The 19,739-nt window shown below is 45.2% G+C and overlaps 5 protein-coding genes across 5 annotated transcripts; 2 read left to right on the forward strand and 3 right to left on the reverse strand.

Moving 5' to 3' along the window:
- Positions 1 to 569: 569 nt before the first annotated feature.
- EAF02_000224 (uncharacterized protein) lies at positions 570 to 5,879 on the reverse strand (the record flags this gene model as incomplete). The annotated part of the gene is made up of 4 exons (XM_038896272.1): positions 570 to 5,204; positions 5,255 to 5,455; positions 5,624 to 5,740; positions 5,811 to 5,879. 4 exons carry the CDS (start codon positions 5,877 to 5,879, stop codon positions 570 to 572), a joined length of 5,022 nt encoding a protein of 1,673 aa, XP_038763131.1.
- A 2,247-nt stretch (positions 5,880 to 8,126) lies between these two features.
- On the forward strand, positions 8,127 to 11,532 carry EAF02_000225 (uncharacterized protein; the record flags this gene model as incomplete). Its single annotated transcript, XM_038896273.1, has 2 exons — positions 8,127 to 8,187; positions 8,993 to 11,532. The coding sequence occupies 2 exons, from the start codon at positions 8,127 to 8,129 to the stop codon at positions 11,530 to 11,532; spliced, it is 2,601 nt and encodes an 866-aa protein (XP_038763132.1).
- A 1,298-nt stretch (positions 11,533 to 12,830) lies between these two features.
- Positions 12,831 to 15,241, forward strand: EAF02_000226 (uncharacterized protein). Its single transcript, XM_038896274.1, has 2 exons — positions 12,831 to 13,713; positions 13,812 to 15,241. Exons 1-2 carry the CDS (start codon positions 13,692 to 13,694, stop codon positions 14,846 to 14,848), a joined length of 1,059 nt encoding a protein of 352 aa, XP_038763133.1. The 5' UTR covers positions 12,831 to 13,691; the 3' UTR covers positions 14,849 to 15,241.
- A 31-nt stretch (positions 15,242 to 15,272) lies between these two features.
- On the reverse strand, positions 15,273 to 16,381 carry EAF02_000227 (uncharacterized protein; the record flags this gene model as incomplete). The annotated part of the gene is made up of 4 exons (XM_038896275.1): positions 15,273 to 15,731; positions 15,813 to 15,972; positions 16,063 to 16,296; positions 16,350 to 16,381. 4 exons carry the CDS (start codon positions 16,379 to 16,381, stop codon positions 15,273 to 15,275), a joined length of 885 nt encoding a protein of 294 aa, XP_038763134.1.
- Positions 16,382 to 17,243: 862 nt separating this feature from the next.
- Positions 17,244 to 18,785, reverse strand: EAF02_000228 (uncharacterized protein; the record flags this gene model as incomplete). The annotated part of the gene is made up of 1 exon (XM_038896276.1): positions 17,244 to 18,785. One exon carries the CDS (start codon positions 18,783 to 18,785, stop codon positions 17,244 to 17,246), a length of 1,542 nt encoding a protein of 513 aa, XP_038763135.1.
- Positions 18,786 to 19,739: the final 954 nt, after the last annotated feature.

Below are 19,739 nucleotides of genomic sequence, written 5' to 3' on the forward strand. Positions count from 1 at the left end.
CCAAATCCAAATCTAACCCGCAAATCGAAAATCGAAAACCAATTCAAAGTCAAATTCCAAATACACTCACTCACTCACTCGCTCAGTCACTCGACTAACTATCCTTCGTGACCTCGGGGCCTAGAGAGCTACTAGGTAGATAGATACATAACCCCCAAAGGAAAGGAATCGCGATTAAAAACTATTAGATAGTGATGAATAGATATTTACAATTATTATCTTTCCTTCTTTCTCTCTCTCGCTGTCTTTCCCTCTCTTTCCTGTTCCTCTCTTTCTCTCCTGTCCACGAGTTGCGCTGTTTCGTTTTGTTTCGTTTCTTTATGTATTATCCAAGCTATGGCAATTTTCCCTCTACCTAATTAATAATTCTATCATTCAATTTCATTCTTCCTTCTCTTCTCTCCTCTTCTCTCCTCTTCTCTCCTCTTCTCTCCTCTTCTCTCCTCTTCTCTCCTCTTCTCTCCTCTTCTCTCCTCTTCTCTCCTCTTCTCTCCTCTTCTCTCCTCTTCTCTCCTCTTCTCTCCTCTTCTCTCCTCTTCTCTCCTCTTCTCTCTTCCCTTTCTCTCTCCTCACAGAATCCCAAATTCCCTCTCCCACTCCCTCCTACTCCTCTCCTCCTCCTCCCTCCTCGCCCTCTCGCCCTTCTCCATCGTCTCCAACTCGGGTAGTATCAATTTCTTCAACAGCGTTTCCGTTTCCGAGGGCGAGGGCGAGGGTAACGGTTGAGTGAGATACGCTGCTTGAGGGATTTGGGTGGAGAGTCTACCTCTCTCACCTCGCTCCCACTCTTGTAGATGTCGCGGGGGTTGCGGGTTGGAATTTGAATTTGAGCGGGAGAGGGGGAGGGAGTGGGGGAAGGCGGGGAGTTCGGCGGGGTAGAAAGGAGGGGATTGGTGGGTAGAGGAGTGGGGGGCGGTGGTGAAGGTGAAGGAGTGTTTGGGGTTGGAGGTGGGGTCGACGGCGGAGATGGGCGCGTGTTGGTGCTGATGTTGGTTGTAGGTTGAGGGACCGAAGACGGGTGCGAGAGAGGGGATGGGATGGCTGGTGAGTGGATGGCTGTTGAGAGGATGGCTCGTGATGGGGACATTGTGGATGCTGCGAGCGGCGGATGTGGTCATCGGGACGTTGTGGATGCTGCGCGCTGTGTCGTCTAGAGAGTGGTAGGACGAGCCAGTATTGATTCTTTGGAGAGTGGGTGTTGAAAGGGATTGTTCAAATTGCGCGAATTGAGAGTAAGGATTGTTAGGGTTGTGGTTTCCGTTGAAGCGAGAATGCTGGTAAGGTGGTGAAGGGGCTCTAGCAAGGGGAGTTGGAATTGTGGGCGTAGATAAAGGACGTTCGCGATCTTCTGGAAGTGGTGGGAATTGGCCGTAGACGTTGTGATTACTGGATGAGGAGCCTGAGGGCTGACTGTGAGGTGATTCGCCGCGTGAAAAGTCTAATGACATGCGTGGATCGCGCGAGTAGTCTAGTGAGGTACGAGGTGGGAAGATAGTGCCAAATGAACCTTCAGAGTGGGACCATGGGTTGTTAGGGCTGGATGGGAGCGTACTATTATTGAGGCTCGATCGAGGTATAGCAGTTGGTAGAGAAGACATTGAGGGTGTTACATCTCGGTTGGCAAACTTAAAACCTTTCCAAGTTTGATTGTCAATTTCATGAGGTAAGATTCTCATCTCATGTTTGTCCTCTGCTTCTGATGATAAATCGAGAGGTGGAGTGGGAACAGGGTCTAAAGGAACATCCTGAGCTTTGCCTTTGTTCTTCTGCGAGTACGATGACGATGGTAACTGTTCCCGGGGTAGTTCTTCTCGTTGATGGCTGGGAGGCTTTCTTTCCATCCACCAAAGGCCTCTATCACTCTTTTGCTTTGCAAGAGGTGCATTTGAGTTCATCTCTCCTTCCTTCTGCTGATCAGCGTGTGATGACTTCTGTGCCTTGCCATTCGTTTCCTTTACCTCTTTCGACGGAGCATCATCAATTTTTGGAACTGAGTGTTGTCTGTGATGTCCTTTTTCCAATTTTTCCTTCACTGGAGATTCATCACGACTTGGAAGTGGCTCTTGATTTGTGCTCTCATTCATCTTCGATTTCTCGTGCCTTTGAACTTTTGCGCTTTTATGGCTCTTGTGACTTTTATGAGACTCCGTTCGCTTAAGTCCCTCGAGCTCTGGAGCTATCAGTTTTCTGATTGCATCATCGACTGCCGAAAGTGCTCTTTCGCCATCCACCAATACTTCTTTGCCATCATGCTTTTGCTCCAAGAGAATGGGAGCATTGGGTTCCATATCACGACCGGAAGATACTTTTGCGGCATCTTTATCGTCTCCATCTCGTTTAGGCTTGTCCTTTTCTTCGTCCTTGCGTTTCTTTTCTTTTTGGCCTTTCCTCAATTTCCTCAAAGCTTCCATCTCCTCTTCTTCCTCCTCCTTCTTCTTCAATGCCTCGGCTTCCTTCTTGATAGCATCCTCAACCGCTTCGAATGCTTTCTTTGTACTGCTTTTACCTTTGCCATGTTTAACTGATTCAGTCCTTCCTACACTCTTCTCATCACTGTCCCAAGGAACTCGGCCAGAGCCGTCCGAATTCTTTCTTGTCATCTCTGGCTCCTTCTTCAACTCTTCCATTTCGGGTATGATTAATTTCTTGATAGCCTCTTCTACTGCAGCCAGTGCCTTTTTGTCCCCAACCTTTTCGTCTCTACGCTTTGATTGTGGACTTCCTATCGAGCTTACTTTCCCAGGAGTCTTTGGTTCCCAATCGCCATCTCTTTCAGTTATGTGAGAAAGTCTGTTAGGAATATGTTCCACTGGTCGCTCTGGCCGTTCTGGACGTCTTGTAGCTTGATGCGTTTCCATCTCCTCTTGTAATTTTTCATATGTTTTAAGTGCTTGTAATGTCAATGGACCGACATCATCTGTCCGGGAAGCGAGATCAAGACTTTTACGAGGTGGAGTAACTTGTTCTGGTAAAACACGCTCAACGACTTCTTGCGGTATACCCTTCTCCAAAACCTGTAAAGTGAAGGGGTCCACATCTTTGACCTTTGTAGGTTCAGGGCTAGCAGGCTCTAATGTTGTTTCGGCGTTAGGTCTTGGCAGAGCATGCTCTGCCAACTTTTGCTGCATTCCGCGTCTCTCCCAATCAAGCAGAGCCGTAGGCTCCGGCTCTTTCGACTTTACGGGCTCGTGTTTACTCCGAGATCTGTACGATTTGGGTTCAAGCGTGATTTGATCCGGATCAAGAACTTTCTCGGGCAGCTTGTTTTCCTTCTCTCTGTTGCCATGAGGTAATGTGACATCTCCATCAATCATACTTTGCCGTGGAAGATTCCAAGGAGCATCGTCTCCTGCGTCAAGAAATTCTTGAAGAAAATCTACCGACCCACGATCTCCCCTACCGAATCCATCTTCATCACCGCCACTCAAAGCACTTTCGTATTCCTCGTGGGTCGACTCGTCTATTTCATCACTCGCAACAACGCTCTCTGGCGGCGATAGTACTCCGCTAGCGATGGATTTGAATGAAGCAATGCTCTTCTCATCTTTGAATCTTGAATGAGACGCATTGGATTTTGGCTTGACTAGTCCTGGCGGTGGACGAGGTATGGAAACATCAAAAGGGTTGTCACCATTTTCGTGGTGGATGGGTGATTTTGGGTCAACAGAATGGTTAGCATGAGTTTCGTGGGGGCGTTTCGTTGAGTTTTCCGGTCTCGTGATGTGATTAGCCTCGAGCTCTTGATATTGTCGCTCATGTAGTAGATCTGGAGGCCCTCTTGCTCTCGAACCCTCTCGTCCTCTAGGCGTCTGGGACGTCTCGGATTTGACGCCTCCCACCCAAGCAGCTACATCCCCAACAATACGTCCTCTATCATCTTTCTCATCTGTCTCGCCCATGGGAATAACTTGAATTCCACCTATAGTGATTGGTTGACCATCTCTAAGCAATCTCGTCCTTTCTCTTTCTTCATGCTCATACCGACCCAGCTCCTCCCAGGCTCTTCTCGCTTCCTCCTTTATAACCTGACTTTCCTTCTTGACTTCCTTCATATCCCTTTCCATAAGCTCTCTATATGTATTTCTCTCTTGCAAAAACTCAAGTTCTTTCTTCTGAGCGTCATCACGCGCATCTTGAACTTTTGCTTCAAGACGAACCTTCTCCTTTTGAAAATGGGTTTCCCAATCTTTCATTGTTTGTTGTTTTTGTTTGTGGAGAGCTTGTTCAATTTGTTGAATGAGAGGGAGTGGGGGTGGGATCTGAAGCGTATCGGAATCAGGTCTACCTCGGAATTCCTTCGGTTGTTGCTGTTTCGAAACTTCCACGCCCAACTTTTCAGATATTTGGGATAGAAGGTTTCTAGATTCTACAAATGCCACGAAAGATACTGCTAAATTTTCTGGGAGCATATCCCAGATTAACACTGGCAGAGAAAGAAGGATGATGGTGGAATGGCTCGCAAATACTCCTTCCACAAGGGCAAATTGTGCCAACGCTGGAAATTGCTTAATCCATTTGTGCCAAGCCTCCACATCTACTAGTTGGTTTTCTTCTAATGCAATGGATATGAGCACGTGTGGTACGGCTAACTTTCCCTCCGGTGTCAGTCCATGCAAATTCTCTGGAGAGTAAATGTCTTCCGCAATTCCTGGAGACAAGGTACCAGCCCAGCTATTGCCTGGCGTTGTGCGTCTGCATATCTCAATGCTTAGGGATTTGGGATCCTCGGAAGCGAGTATGTAAATGGGGGTCTTCTTATTTTCTTGTTTGTGTGGATCGCCATGTTGACTTTCCTTGAGCTTTTCGTGTTTAAGGACAGAAAGAATCTCACTATGAAGCATAGCCGCCGAAAACGAAGGCCGGTGCATCCAGTCATCCAAGACGTGAAGAAGGGCATTAGTGAATGAATGGCGACCTGGACCTGGCGCCCATGTTTCAAAATCACTGGCAGCAATCGTTTCGATGACACCGGGTCCATCTGACGGCGCTGCACCTGGAGCAGAACAACAATCCAACAGGTAAAGCACATCCGACTTTGACTCTTCGAAAACACTTTGAATGGCGGACCAGCGCACAGAAGCATGGGAAATGTCTTGAGTACAAGACCAGGTAGTTTGTCGAGAATTGTTAATGACCGCATGACCTCCATAGTAAATGATGATAAGATTGTCATCCGTCCCATGCTTTTCTATATAATTTACTGCCTGTTGCATGTCAGGGTGATGTTAAGCGGTAGTGAAAGAAGGTAGCTTGCCTGCAACATAAGTTTGTTATGTGAATGTGTCGACGGGATCGTCCAAGTATCGGTAGTGAAGCCATAACATATCTCGAACATAGAACGCAAAGCATTGAACTCTGGTTGAGCATCGATATCACTCTCCTCCCACTTTATCAAGACAACTAAAACTTCGGCATAACGTGACCGGCCACGATTGGGGAAAGCCCTCGCAGCAGCCTTCATTGGATTTTAGCATTTTGCGTATAGAGTAGATGAGATATGAAAAGTTATTGGTGTACGAGTACAGAAGTGACCAGGACATGAACGGAAAGGACCTGCGTAACAAACAAAAAGGAAACATGATGGTCCGTGATACGAATTCTTATAGATGGGATTTTTTTTTACCTCTTCGACCCTCACTGCAAAAGTCTCGAGCTCTTTCATGTGATACCTTGCGCGCGAGATATCATGCGTGTTTGTGGAGATTGATGATGGCGGTGAACTAATGTAATGATATTTAAGCTGTACAGGAACAATTAGATCAAGTCAAAATGTATAAAAACAAATTGATGATATAAGAGTGAAGCCTCACCTCGTCACTCAATAACTCTGGAGTGTTGGGTGTTTGCGTATCCTGGGCTGAATCTGACATCTGGTCCATAATGTTGCGAGGGCGTGACTGAGGTGCATCAAGCACATGTACCCCTGTGAAGATATTGTATTATCACTTTGTATGGATTCTGTAACAAAAGACAGTGAGTGGATTTAAAGACTGGATGAAATCTAAATTGCAAACTCTAGAGCTGCATTCATTAGGTAGGCAGTTACACGTACAAAGTATGATGGATTACGGAAATGCATGCCGTGAAAGGCGAAAGAAAAGAAAGAATATGAATGATAGGTTGGATCAAGAAAAGGGCAAGCTAAAGGCAGAGACCAGAAGATTTGGGGACAAATCGCATACAACACATGCAGAAAAAACATTCCCCTGTCAGAAGTTGACATGTCAACAGGGTTCATCATGAGCATCAACCAACAAAGCAAATTGAATTGGAACAAGTCGAGCAAGGTGAGTAAGGTGAGCAAGGTGAGCAAGGTGAGCAAGTCCATGACTGGCATGACTGGGGAATAATACGGTTCGTGCTTGAACGCCCATCGCCTCTTTTGATCAGATTGTTATACAAATGAACGTAGGGGTTGAATGGAGTGGATATGGATGAATCTTCATAAGTGGGTAGAAGTCATTTTTTTCGTGTGAAGGTCGAGGGGGGGGGGGAGGGGGGGAGGGGGAAGGGAAGTGCTCGGGGGGGTGGTATGAGAGGGCCAGAATGCGGCCACCAGTCCTTTCATTTTGATAAGATCGGGTATAGTGATAAATGGTATGGAGTGCTGCTTTCCAAGGTTGTTACTTTGTAGGTATTCTTTTGATTCAAAGTTGGGCGAAAGGGTTCTTCACCGTTCCCTTTCGAGAATCCGGATGAACCAATTATGAAAAAGTGTTATCAAGGCGGTGAAGGGTGGTGTGGCACTTAGTATGGATGTGTGGCTTGTGTGGTGTGCGTTGTGTGCGTGTGTGCGTGTGTATATATGGACGTATATGTACGTGTATGCTTAGCTAGGTATGGATTATAATAATAAGTTGATATCTCTTATTTCACAGATGATGGACGACAGACGACAGATGATAGACGATACATTCCCGATTAGAAGCCAGTGGAAACCTCTTTGGAGTCTTCTGAAGGTCTGAGTCTTCGCTTTCCCCACTGATGCTGATAAGAGTGGAAAAGATTTCAATAGGATTTCAATCCGATTTTCATAAAAAGGGCCAACTCCCCACAGACGGACATCTATCATCATGGATTATTGCTGCTGCTGCGTACCCAGTACCAATAATAGGACTCCATCTAATTAAGCTTCCCGTCGGCATAAGAGATAATCTTAATACACTCACTGTATGTCTATACGGAATACATCTGTCGACCTTGATATCCATGGTAGATACATGATATAATGGTGAATAATAATCAGTGTTGTGCATACTGTACATTGCCATACAGAGCAATGGTACTGCATACTTATCCCTCTGTATTGTATGGAGTGAGCAAGGTTGTATGGTATATGGAGGAGTACGAGTACAGAGCCAAAAGATAAATGGTTTCTATGATCCGAGATGATAATCGGAAATTATGGAGGAAAGGATGCCCCAGCCATTTATTTTCTTTTCTTTCTCGTTCCAATCATCTTTGCTTTTGCTCTGCGGTCTTGCTGTCGGGGCTCTGCTGTCTAGACTCCTCCGCTGTCTGTCAGCTCGGGCTAGAAGTTGGGTTCAATAGGTTGAGGATGGAAACGGTGCGAGACATGATACTTGATGCCCGTCAAATGGTAGGGCTATGTCTGAATTGTGTTTTTGACAAGTTTGAAACCTTAGGTATTGATGTTGATTGTAAGGCTCAAAACAACTACTTAGGTAGCTATTTGCGGAAACTGTCAGTCAAGGAAACTGCTGTGCAAAGTATTGGAATTCTCCTGTGCAAGTACTAGACATCTGTCTGCAAGCTCAAACAGAGGATATACCGAGAAAGAGTATCATCTATCTTCCGTAGACAAAGATACCTTATCATAATCACCGTCACATATACTACCGGACCTACTGTACTCACTCAGATATGTTCTCTTAATTCCTGGATATCACATAGAGCAGGTAGGCCAAGCAACATTAATACAAAAACTAGCTTCATAGATACAAGAAGATCGGAAAACTCATATCTACGGAACCAGAGCCTTACTTCAACCTTTGGGCGATCATTTCAATCTATTTTTGAATGCTTCATCTGATTGATGCTTTCCCCCTCAAACCTTACATCTTTGCCGGTAGAAAGCTAGGCGTGCTGCATGCCGTCTAATAATAATGATAGATGACATTGGCTGCTATTATCCTTCTGGCCTTCTTGCCGCCAATTATTGGGACAGTTCAATACACCACAGAAACGCATACACACATACATAGGCCATCCTCGGTAAACTGGGAGTTCCTTACATTCGATTAAAGTCGCATGACATGACGAGACGATGACCCTACAAAAACTCATCACCATATACATACATACCTAGGTATTATTACATTCGACATATATTCGACATTGAATAGAATACAATTATCAATTCAATTCATCAATTAATTCATCAATTTATTAATCAATCAATTAATCAATCAATCATTCATTCATTCATTCATTCAACCATATATGGCATGATAATTAATTATTAATTCAATCATTCATACATTCAATCACTCAATTCAAATCATCTTTTCCTTTCCAATCCAACATTCCCCACGGACGTCGACCAAATTCAAAACTTCAATCTCACCTATCAACCATCACCATCATAACTCTGACAGTCTGACTATCTGCCAACGTATGAACGTGTGATCGATCCCAGTCATCGATCCACTACCTTCCTCCCCCTCCAACCCATTTCGACATAGCTTCTGAAAGTCTCATGCCTTACACGCTCTTTTGATTCTGTCCGTACTTGATCTCCTCCACTCACTTGCTTAAACCTTACTCTTGCCTGGTTTGATGTCATAGCAACCGTTTACCAACTACTACTTTCATTCATAAATTCCGTTGCAGCCTTAGTCCTCACCGCCGTTCATTCGCCCAATTTGTTCCATTTCGCCTTTGGCTCCACATGCGCCGCCAACAAATCAAGTTTTAAGCGCCGTCTGCTAGATCTCAATAATAAAGATCGTGTTAGCAATGCCTCACTAAGACCGCGATAACGATCCTGAGGTCGAAAACGAGCAAACCTCATCGGAGAAGCTGCGTCACCGATCATCCAAAAGTGATAAGGATCCAAATCGAAAGCACAAATCAAGACCAAAGGCCATAGATCCTGACACGGGAGAGCCTGTCAAGTCATCTCATCGTCGAAAGAGGGATAAAACGAAAGACGAGAAAAGTGAAGGCATGTCGGAGGTGACAACGACTACCATGGCGGATGTTGTTCCTGAGCTCTCGAGGACTTCCTCTACGCCAGGCACATCATCCTACCCAACTTTCAATAAAAATTACAGTAAAGAGGCTGTAAATAGCTATGTGTCAGAGAGACCTGCAAAATCGAAGACTGGACCTTACACGCCAGAAGCAACAGATATCGATTCTGAGAAGAATAAATCCAGATCTGCAGAGAACTTAAGACGAGCAGCTTCTGCAAAAGGCAGACCACCCAGCCCACCAGATACTGAATTTACACACCGACAGAAATCTACATCTTCAAGAATGAGCAAGGTCAGGGAGGAGGGTTCTGAAATGTCCTCAAGGCCCAGTTCCCGAAGTTCAGAACATCGGAAGTCGTCGAGAAAGGAGAAAGAAGACCGGTCCTCCACATCTTCAAAATCTAGGCCATCAAAGACTGGTACACCACCCATACGGACTTCAAGTTCCCGGACCTCAAAGTCTGAAAGGTATGACGAGGACGATGACTCCAATGTCACATCCGTGGCAGGCAAAAGACAGTCGCAACCTACATCTCGCCGAAGGCCTACCAATATTGATACGGATTCCTCCCCGGCTTCGGCACAGGATTCTTCGCCAAAAACTCCCACTCAGACTCCTCAATTTCCTCCTCCAGGAGCGGCTGATATAAAATCTACTCCATCTCCTTATATGCATTTTGATGCATCCTCTGTTAAATCTAGTGTGTATGGCTCTCCACGTCCTCCACCACCACCCCCTCCCCCAAATTTACCATTAAACATCCCTAGCGTTGATTACCTCCTCCAAAATGGCGGACTAGTCCGCCCGGTTCCCAAGACCTTACTTTCTACCTCCTCCCAATCGCTCAATTCATCAAGGTCCTCTCCTCCGGCGGAAATCCAAAAGATATTCGGGCCATACTTCAACATCCTGGACCAATACGAAACAGTCATCAATAAGAGTGGATCACTCGCAGTTGCTACTGGATATCGCTCCGTTGCAAGGAGATTGCTCGACCGCTTGGAAAATGTTTTTGCTAGAGATTTATCATCTGATGGTTGCTTGTGCGTTATGTGCCAGGATTTAGATCTTGATTCTCACGAGGGAAGTAAGGGTCTCTCGTGGGAGAGGTTTTTGGAATGGGTTAGTGGTCGACGTGATCTTCCCGAATGGCCTGCCTTTGATTTCTCAGCACTCGGTGCGAAATCAGTCGATGATTTAGCTGGTCTTGGTATATCAGGTCATCACAGACCTGGATCACCTATTAAGATCGATCCTGATGTAGCGGACGAGTTTCGGGAACATTATCTACGACAATCCATAAAAACAAAAGCATCGGTGGACAAATGGCTATCAAGTTGCCCCGAAACAACATCTGCACCTCCTCAAGAGGTTGATGATGAAACTCTTTCATTTGCTATACTAACTCATCTCAACCACCATGACCGACCTCTCTTCAACGCTTTGCTTAGTGGCTCCACTACATTACAACCCGTTTCACGAGCACCTACTCCATTACGAAAACCACGCTCGGATTTCATGATTAAAACAGTACAATCTATGCAACGACTGTATCGATTGCCACTTCCTCCACGAGATCCAGAAGTCGCCATATATCTACTGAAGAATCCTCATATTCACAATCTTCTCGCAACAATTTCTGGCATTGCACCATCAGAATGGGAGATTTTGATATCCGGCCGATTTGATGGATTCTTATGGTCTGGAGCTGATAACGAAGTCATTGATGAATTCCCTTCTCGCGGACCCACGCCAAATGGTTACCGAGGACCATCACCAGTCATGAGAGGCCCTTCTCGTAACAACACACCATTTTCACCTCGGTCAGCTAGTTATGGTTCTCGTGGTCCGACTCCATCTCAACAATACAGGCATCCAGTCTCTAACGATGAGGAGGCTGAAATTGCTGTCTTGGCTGAAATAGAGCGTGAAATATATGTAGGAATGGAGGCACTTGAGGATGCATTCGAAGGTTTACACCGAAAGGCTGAGGCTGTTCGTAAAGCTCTTCGCGAACGTGGTGTCGGATTGACTATGGCAGCAGAGTCAAGACGAACAAGTCGTCCAGAAATCATTGTTGGTACTCCTGGTCCTTACTCGGCAGGTTTGGGACCAGGATACGAGAGACCAAGTTGGGCCGAAGGTGGCAGCGAGTTTATGAGTGAAGCTGATTGGGATGAAGATGAAATGCAAAGTGAATTGGCACCAGATGATTCAGCAAGTAACATCAGCAGTTCAAGACACAGACGACCAAAACGAAGAAATGAAAGAAGAACACCGGCATTGGTTGAAGAAGATGAAGATGAGGGTTGAAAACCCATGACATCTTTTCAATCATGAATGCAATATTATGGAAGATATGAAAATGATAGGACAGTATGAGATTATGAGGAAACGCCTCCTACAGAGATGGATGAAATGAGATTACGATTTGTTTACGAAATGATATCCTACCTACTGCGAAAGTATAGTGCCAGCATGAAAAAAGTACGAAATAGGAATACGAGGGAGATTTTTGGCAAGCTATGAAAGCAAAAGCAGTTCTACACCTGGAAAGGATATGAACTTTTTTGATGGGGTATTTTGTGTTTTATATAAGCAGGGAGGTAGTTTGCAATGTGCAGGTTCCATTTGCATACCATGTGGGACTTGAGATTGAGATACGGTGATGTGAGGAGGTATAGAATAGCATAGCAATGATATCATAACATTCCCTCGCAATATTGGCACAAAATGAATGCTTCGTTTTTCATTTGAGTAAAAAAAAAAACAAAGAGTAATTCCCATTCGCTGAGCTTATCTCCCCCCATATCATATCGTGTTGGTAGAATCCTCCCGCGCGTAATCATGCGACTAGGAGAATACCTATTCCCACGGGTCTGTCCACGGGTTTATGAGTTGTTGAGTTGTTGAAGAAACGCATAGACCTGATGTAATGAAAAAGGTTAATTTAATTTAATTTACTTCTTACCTAGGTAGCTCGAGGGTAGGTATTTCGACAAAGTCTCGGAGGTGGAGTCATTGCATTATTCGTTTGTTTGTTTGTTTATTTGTTTGTTTGGGGAGGATTCTTGATCGTCCCGCGAGCACGCCTATTTTTTTTGTACTCCTGCTCCTGGATTGAGTTTAAGTTTAAGTTATGAGGGTGGTTGGGTGGTTATTTGACGTATTTTGACGTATTTTGAAGGGTGGCTTGGCGCTTTGTAGATTTCTTTCTTTCTTTCTTTCTAGGTATGGTGAGTGAGTGGGTGAGTGAGTGGGTGGACTGGAATTGGAACTGGAATTGACACGTGATGGAGACGTGATGGAGGGGCGTGGGCGTCGGGTGAGCATGGTCGATGAGTGACGGGTGACGGGTGATGGGTGGGCGAGGCGCTGAGGCTGTTTGGTTGTTTGGATGGATGGGTGGATGGATGGGTGGATGGATGGGTGGATGGATGGGTGGATGGGGGTGCAGGGAGGAGGGAGGAGGTAGGAGAGTTGGTGTACGTAAAGATTGGGTGTTTATCCATCGTTTGGGGATTTGGGATGTGAGGTCTCTTGTACGTGATTTTGAGGAGAGGGGTAGGTGGGTGGGTGGGTGGGTAGGTATCTTGCTGTTGATATGGATTTGGATTTGGGTGTGGTTATGGTTGTGGATATGGTTATGGTTATGGCTATGATGACTCGTGGGGATTTGCTAGTCCTGGGGTTTATTTGGTTGTTTGGTTGTTTGGTTGTTTGAGGCTGGATGGGAATAGATGGATAGATGAAGAGAGGGAGTGCAGGAATACAGAAGATCATCAATCGATCGAGAAAATCTACAGGAAGGGAAGTAGTTGGATGTTGGTTACGGCGCGGCCGAAGATTAGATTTGTGTGGGAAGTTTTCCTTATATCTTGCGAGGTTCTGGGTTTCTTTTCTGGTCTTTTTTTCTGATGGGATATTTTTATTTGACTTTACGTTTTGGTTTTCGCATCTCTTGGTCTTCTTCTCTTTTTGTTCTTACTGTTTCAGACTTGGAAGTTTGAAGTTGGAATTTCGTTGTGTGGCATGCATGTAGAGGTTTGAGTTGAGCTTCTAATTCTCATTACGAACGCGGATACATCATTGCATTCGAAATATCTCCTCTCATGCGTGCGGATTGTCATTCCTGCTCATAAGCTTTTCGTTCCATTCCTCGGGTATCAGTCTCTTTTCGGAGCGTTTTCAAAGACTTCAAGCAGAACGCTTTCTTATCAACTGGAATGCGGATATAGTGGTGAATGGGAATCGTGGAGTTGCTTGATATCATATCTTATACTTTGTTCATTCAGATCTCTTCTCTTTACATTCGTATCTCTATCTCGATTTCAGATTTGTCGGATATAGATAGATGAATAGTGTGGTTGGAAGATTTTGGAGATATATACTCGCTACTCAAGTTTCTTTTTGATACTTAGCCTACGTCTTTATCTCAGATTCTCAGTCTCGTTTTCAAGACATTTTTCAATATGGCTTTACGAGTTGCACAAGGTATGTACTCAATCTCCAATCTCCACAATCCCAAACACGAATTCCAGTCCCCAACATCCTCTTCAAAAGATAATCCATCTAACCCCCGCCCTCCCCAGTCTGCGGCATCTGGTTCTGGCTCGCCTTCGCCTTCTTCCTCTTCGTCATCTTCCACCAATCCAACCTTGTGCTCCCCACCCCCAACCTAGACTCTCCCTCCCAATTCCCCTCATCCATCTCCTCCAAACCCCTCACCATCCAACAACGCATCTCGCGCTCCGAATCCGCCTGGCGCACCTCCGTCTCGCTCCGCCACGAAATGGCCTCCCACCACCCCAAATACCCACACATCCCTCTCTTCCCCGCTCAAAAACTCTCCGACTTTTCCAAAACCCCCTACACCCTCTGGGACTTCTTCCCCGCAACCTGGACCTGTCCGCACGATATCCAGCGCGTAGGCCGTCTCGGGGACGGTGGAAAATGGGTCTGCGGCATGAGTCTCTATGAAAAACATCGCCCTTCTTCATCTTCTTCCGCATCCACCATCTCCTCCTCCCAAACCACAAATCCAGAAGAACACGGCATAACCATCTACAGCTTCGGCGTCAACGACGAATCCACCTTCGAAGCCGAGATGCTCTCTCGCATCCCCAGCGCCCAAATCCACGCCTACGATTTCTCCGTTTCGAAATTCGGGCCCCAGCTCTCCTCCTCCTTCGCCTCGCGCGCACACTTCCACAAATACGGGTTGGGAGCGAAAGATATCCCCTCGCGCACGCCTCCCTTCTACACGCTACACACGCTCATGAAACAGAATAATCATTCGTACATCGACATACTGAAGATTGATATCGAAGGGTCCGAGTACACCGCGCTGGATGCGTTTATGGATTTTCATGATGAGGGGGGGAGTGGGGATGGGACGTTACCCATCGGACAGGTCATGATCGAGTTGCATTTGGTGGATGATGAACATGTACATTTTGAACGCTTTACGAAGTGGTGGGAGCGATTGGAGAAATTCGGTATGAGACCTACGTGGTTCGAGACGAATTTGTTGGCGGTGACGCTGGGTGAGGGGAAGACGGATCCCAGGTGTGTGGAGTATGTGTGGGTTAATGTGAAAGATGAGAGGAGTATTTTGTTGGGGGAGTAAAAGCTTGGATCTAGGGTGTGTAAGAATTTCCTAGAGATCTAGATTTTCTTTTTTTTCTCTTGTGTGGGTATCTGGCCCCGGTTTGGGATTTGGAAGAGACGACTGGATTGGGACTTTTGGTATATATGGGTATGGATAGGGGTCTGGCTGACTGATCAGGACAGCAAGAGGTATGTTTGTAAATGAGATGTATATCATGATATAGAATCTATCTACTTGAAATAGGTCTGCTAAATTGCGTGCCTTGACAACATTAAAGAGTTTCCAAGCCATGATATGTCATCTAAAAATATAAATAGTATATGGAAAACTAAATCCAAGGATCTTTATATGTATATGACACAAACGCAATGGAAGCAACCTTAAAAGTGTTAATTAATACGATATATATATCTCACAATCAACAAACCACCTACCTAACACTTTACAACGATTTCTTCCCCTCACCACCCCTCTCCCTCCTCCTAATCAACCCCTCCAATCTCCTCAACCCAAACATTCCCGGAAGCACCAAATCGAAAAACCAACTGCCAATCCAATTTCTCGCAAACCAAACAATCCACGTTTTGTTTCCCCTCCAAAGCGTTCTCTGTCCCCCATTCACAACCGCATCTACCACACCCTTTGCATACTCCATATTGGGCATCGCGTTTCCACTCTGACTATGCTTTACTCGAGTCTGGAATTCATCTTCGATTTCGAGGTAGAGCGACGAAGGGGGGAGTGTGCGGGGTGTACGCGCGATGTTGGATTGTACGCCACCTGTTACAACGACCATTACGCGCACGGAATAGGGCGCGAGTTCGAGACGGAGAGTGCGGGAATAAGCGTGCAGGGCGGCTTTGGAGGCGTTGTAGACGCTGCCGAAGACGTAGGGGAGGATCTGGTGGTGGGGTGTTAGGATGTTGTTTGAAGCGAAGTGATGGTTCAGACGGGATGGGATGAGAGTATGGGATGAACTTACAGCTGCTAAACTTCCAATATTGACAATGAGTCCCTTTCGTTTAATCAATAGAGGTACAAAAGCCTGGCACATAGCCATGACTCCAAAAACATTCGTCTCAAAACAATGGCGCGCATCGTCCAAATCTACATCCAAAGCAGGTAGCGTACAATTTCTTCCCCTAAACTCTATACATTAGCAGCGCATCCCCAATCGCATCCCCATCATACACCCCTCCACAATCTCTCCCAGAAACATGTTCCTCACTCACGCATTATTAACCAGCACATCCAATCCCCCAATCTCCCCATTCTCAACCCATCCCTCGATTCCCCTCTTGGCTTCCTCAATACTCTTCCCATCCGTAACATCTAGACTCAACGTTCTCATACCCAATTCCGCCAAATCTGTTATTTTAGTCGCCGAGCGAGCGCTGGCAATAACGAGATAGCCGCGAGCATGAAAATCGAGAGCGAGGGAATGTCCGATTCCGCCTGCAGTGCAACTGCGGGTTTGTTAGTCTAGATATATGGTGTGAGGGGGAAACGGAAGATGTACCCTGTGATTAGGACTGTTTTCTGGGTGGCCATGATGAGGTAAGTTGTGTTAGTGTAGCAGGTATATTGAAGAAGCAGTCGCAGTTACGAGTGCACACTGACGGCTAAATGCTAAATACGAAAATGGGAAGGAAGGAATGTGAAGCTAGAGACTGCTCTAGGAAGGGAAAAGCGAGAAGGGTCTCAGGACGCAAGGAAAGATGTCTTTCACAACAGAAGAGAAACGAAAACATTATACCACCTCGAGCCAAGATGAAATTATACTGTGAAGCTTGGACTTATAAATTCCGTTGGAGTTTATTTATCTTGAAGCTTGAAAGTTGTGGTTTGTTGTTGATAAGAAAGATGGGGGATTCACGCTTGGCTTATAGCTTGATAGTTGTGCAGGTACCACCAACTGTAGGTTACATGGAAAACCGAGACACCAAATAGAAGTTTATTGAAAACACGCATTTTTCAAATACTTCTTAATGATATCAATATCCACCCAAATGTCGATGATATAGAGAAATGACATATCAAAGATCTCTACCGTACATATAAATTTATAGTTATTCGGCTTTTAATTCAAAATAGTGATCATTCCATTTGATATCAAATATTGAAAAGACAGAGTATTTTGGGTGTCCCAGTGTCTCCAACTTGCAGCAAAATATTTTTTGTCCTTCCTATAACACCTGAGTGTTGTGATTCTGATAACTCAACGTGTTAATGGAATGTTTGATCATTATAAATGTCCATTATATGGTCTCTAAATACATAAATTGTAATGCCAATATGTCGCTCATAAACCGAGGCCCAAAACGCTCTCGATATGCAGTTGCCATGATATCTATACAACGCCAATAACCATGCAATTCAAACCCCAGACCTGAATGCATCCACCATAACCAAACTAAAAAAAGGTATTTTTCTTCCTAGGACTTTCATCCTCCTTAAGCAAACATTTGCTTTCGAGCCACCTCGCAAATTTCGTAGACGGGACATCAACTGCCCTCCAAAACACATCTGCTGTCCATAATATAATTGGTCCATAAACTAGCAATCCGGCCCCCCAAAAAGCATGTCTACCTATAAAAGAATTCTTTCCAACCGTATTTTCGAACAAAGGTCCAAAACGAGGTTCGAGGATGGTGAGGCAAAGATTGTGTGTCAAATATAGGGCATATGATATATTGCCTAGATATTGAGGAATCGGTAGGTTGAAAAGAGATTGTAAGCTAGTAAGTTGTGTGCATGCAAGTACGATTTGAAAGGCTGCCAGACAGAACCAAACTCTCTGCCCACTATATGGTTCCGGAGTATGCGCGTTGAGGGTTGAGAGGAACGGAATTTCGTCAACATGCTCGTTTGTCCAAGAGGAAATATAAAGACCACATATAACGTTAAAAATCCAGAATACCTTCATGCAAATGCTTTTATTGGTTGCCGTACTGATACTCGAAGTCTCGGATGCTGTATCAATGGATAATTTTCTAGTTTCATCGCCAAATTCGGTGGTAGGAAGGATAGGGGAGGATTCGGCAGAGTTGGATGGCGTCGAATTATATGATTGGAGGAGTGTAACTTCGGCAATGAACATTCCGCCTAGAAATTCAACGGCGTGTAATTGTGCGCTCCAGAAACAGAAAGACATGATGCATGCTAGAATGAGAAGCCGCATATTTATACGAGCATGAGAAAGCCCAAGTATAACAATAAATAGAAGCATCGATTGCGCGAATTCCACAGGGATTGTCCAAAGTGCTGGATTGTAACGTGGCAGAGGCAATGAAGGGTCGTCCCACCTCCAGGATGATTGTAAAAGCTGCCAACAAGTTTCGTACCAATTCCCAATCTGGGCGCTGAGTGACCATAAGGGAAATCCGTATCGAGCTTCGGAAAGCTCATAATATACAGCTATAGACATTATAAGAAGTGTTATGAAGGATGGCAAGAAGAGACGGACTGCGCGGCGGAAGACGGACGACGATAATGTAGATGCAAGTGCCGAGTATTGTTGAGAGTGTATTTGCTTAAGAGGTTTGTAGGTGAGGACGAATCCAGAAATGATGAAGAATATATGTACCATTGGTCTGGCAGAATATAGTACTCGAACAAATGGGAGTTGTATCGGCGATGACGGGGCACCATCTTCATAAAGTCCATATGGCTCAGTCCACCATCCAATATTCTCCTCAGTGTAATGCCCCATGAATACGATAAAAGAAGCCACTCCGCGGAGGCCATCGAGATATGAAGTGGGATGCAACTTTTGCGTCTTTGGCGAACTAGGTCGTATCGTTCTTCTCTGTAAGAAACTAGGTATACATCCATATGCGAGCTTTTGAAGTAGGCGTTTCCCTGAACTCAAGACGACCGTGTAGTCAGAATTCTTCTGCGAATCTGGTTCCATTATTGCCCATAGCATTTGGGGTTTGTACCCCTTGGCTACCATCATGAGGAACAGAGTTCAGTACCGACAATACCTGATTGTGCCGTACTGTTAAGAGTCGTGATAGTTTCTATGAATAGAAAGATGTTTGACTCTCTCACAAAGATCGAACGGTTCTGTGTGCAGTCTAGTATTTCTGCAATGCCATGTAAATATGTTAAAGAAACTCAGCTGGGATATCTAATCAAAACCAAAGATCTCGCAATGAAAGTAAGAAAGCTTTGGGTAAGGGAAAGACATGAAGGAAATATTCACTCGGCAAGAGCATCTACTCATTCCTCAAACCATACAGCCCTCAAGCATTTGACTCGGTCCACAGTCATAAACAGAGAACAAGCCTCTTTCGGATGGATCGACTAATTTGCGGGGGCGTCGCTGGTGAATTTAAAGTTATATTTTTACTCTCAAGCTCCGATTTGTCTTGAATTGAGGCCCCGACTTTTACCCCTTTGGCCTTAGTTCCATGGTATGACATTTCCTACTCGTTGCCATTCACTGTTTGCAACAAGAGTGATGCTTGAAGTGATTTGCTTGTTGATCCTGAATGGGATGATATTTCCGTACCCGACATAGCACGTCGATCAGTCACGCTTGTGGTTTGTCGATGAAACGATCATTTTGTTTCGACTTTATTTCCCAGGAAATATCCTCAAGTAAATGCTTGATCGGTTCAATCCTTGTGTTGCATTTTTCATCTCTAACAAGTCTGCAGAGCCAATGCTACAGTTTCTGCTTGAGACGCATCATGCAACTTTGAAATCCTCCTCCTGTTACGTTGAAGAGCGCGGCTCGAGTAGCTGCTGCAACTTGCCAGTAGTTGCAACTTGGAGTAAAAAGTGGCAAGATACGGTGGGATATCTCCGCCAATAGAACCATCAAGGACATCTGTAAATTGAGCTGCTACTGGTGATTAGACTGTTCAGCTGAGCGGGTGGTGGAAGCGGGAATGCTCTCCGA

The sequence above is a fragment of the Botrytis sinoallii genome, assembly GCF_014898435.1.
Source record: "Botrytis sinoallii strain Bc 23 chromosome Unknown BSIN_001, whole genome shotgun sequence".
Classification (NCBI taxonomy): domain Eukaryota; kingdom Fungi; phylum Ascomycota; class Leotiomycetes; order Helotiales; family Sclerotiniaceae; genus Botrytis; species Botrytis sinoallii.

Bases quoted from the DNA above. Each gene is read 5' to 3' on its own strand.
- EAF02_000226 (XM_038896274.1), top strand. From the start codon at position 13,692: ATGGCTTTACGAGTTGCACAAG. The intron at 13,714-13,811 runs GTATGTACTCAA...CGCCCTCCCCAG, and splicing joins GGCTTTACGAGTTGCACAAG to TCTGCGGCATCTGGTTCTGG.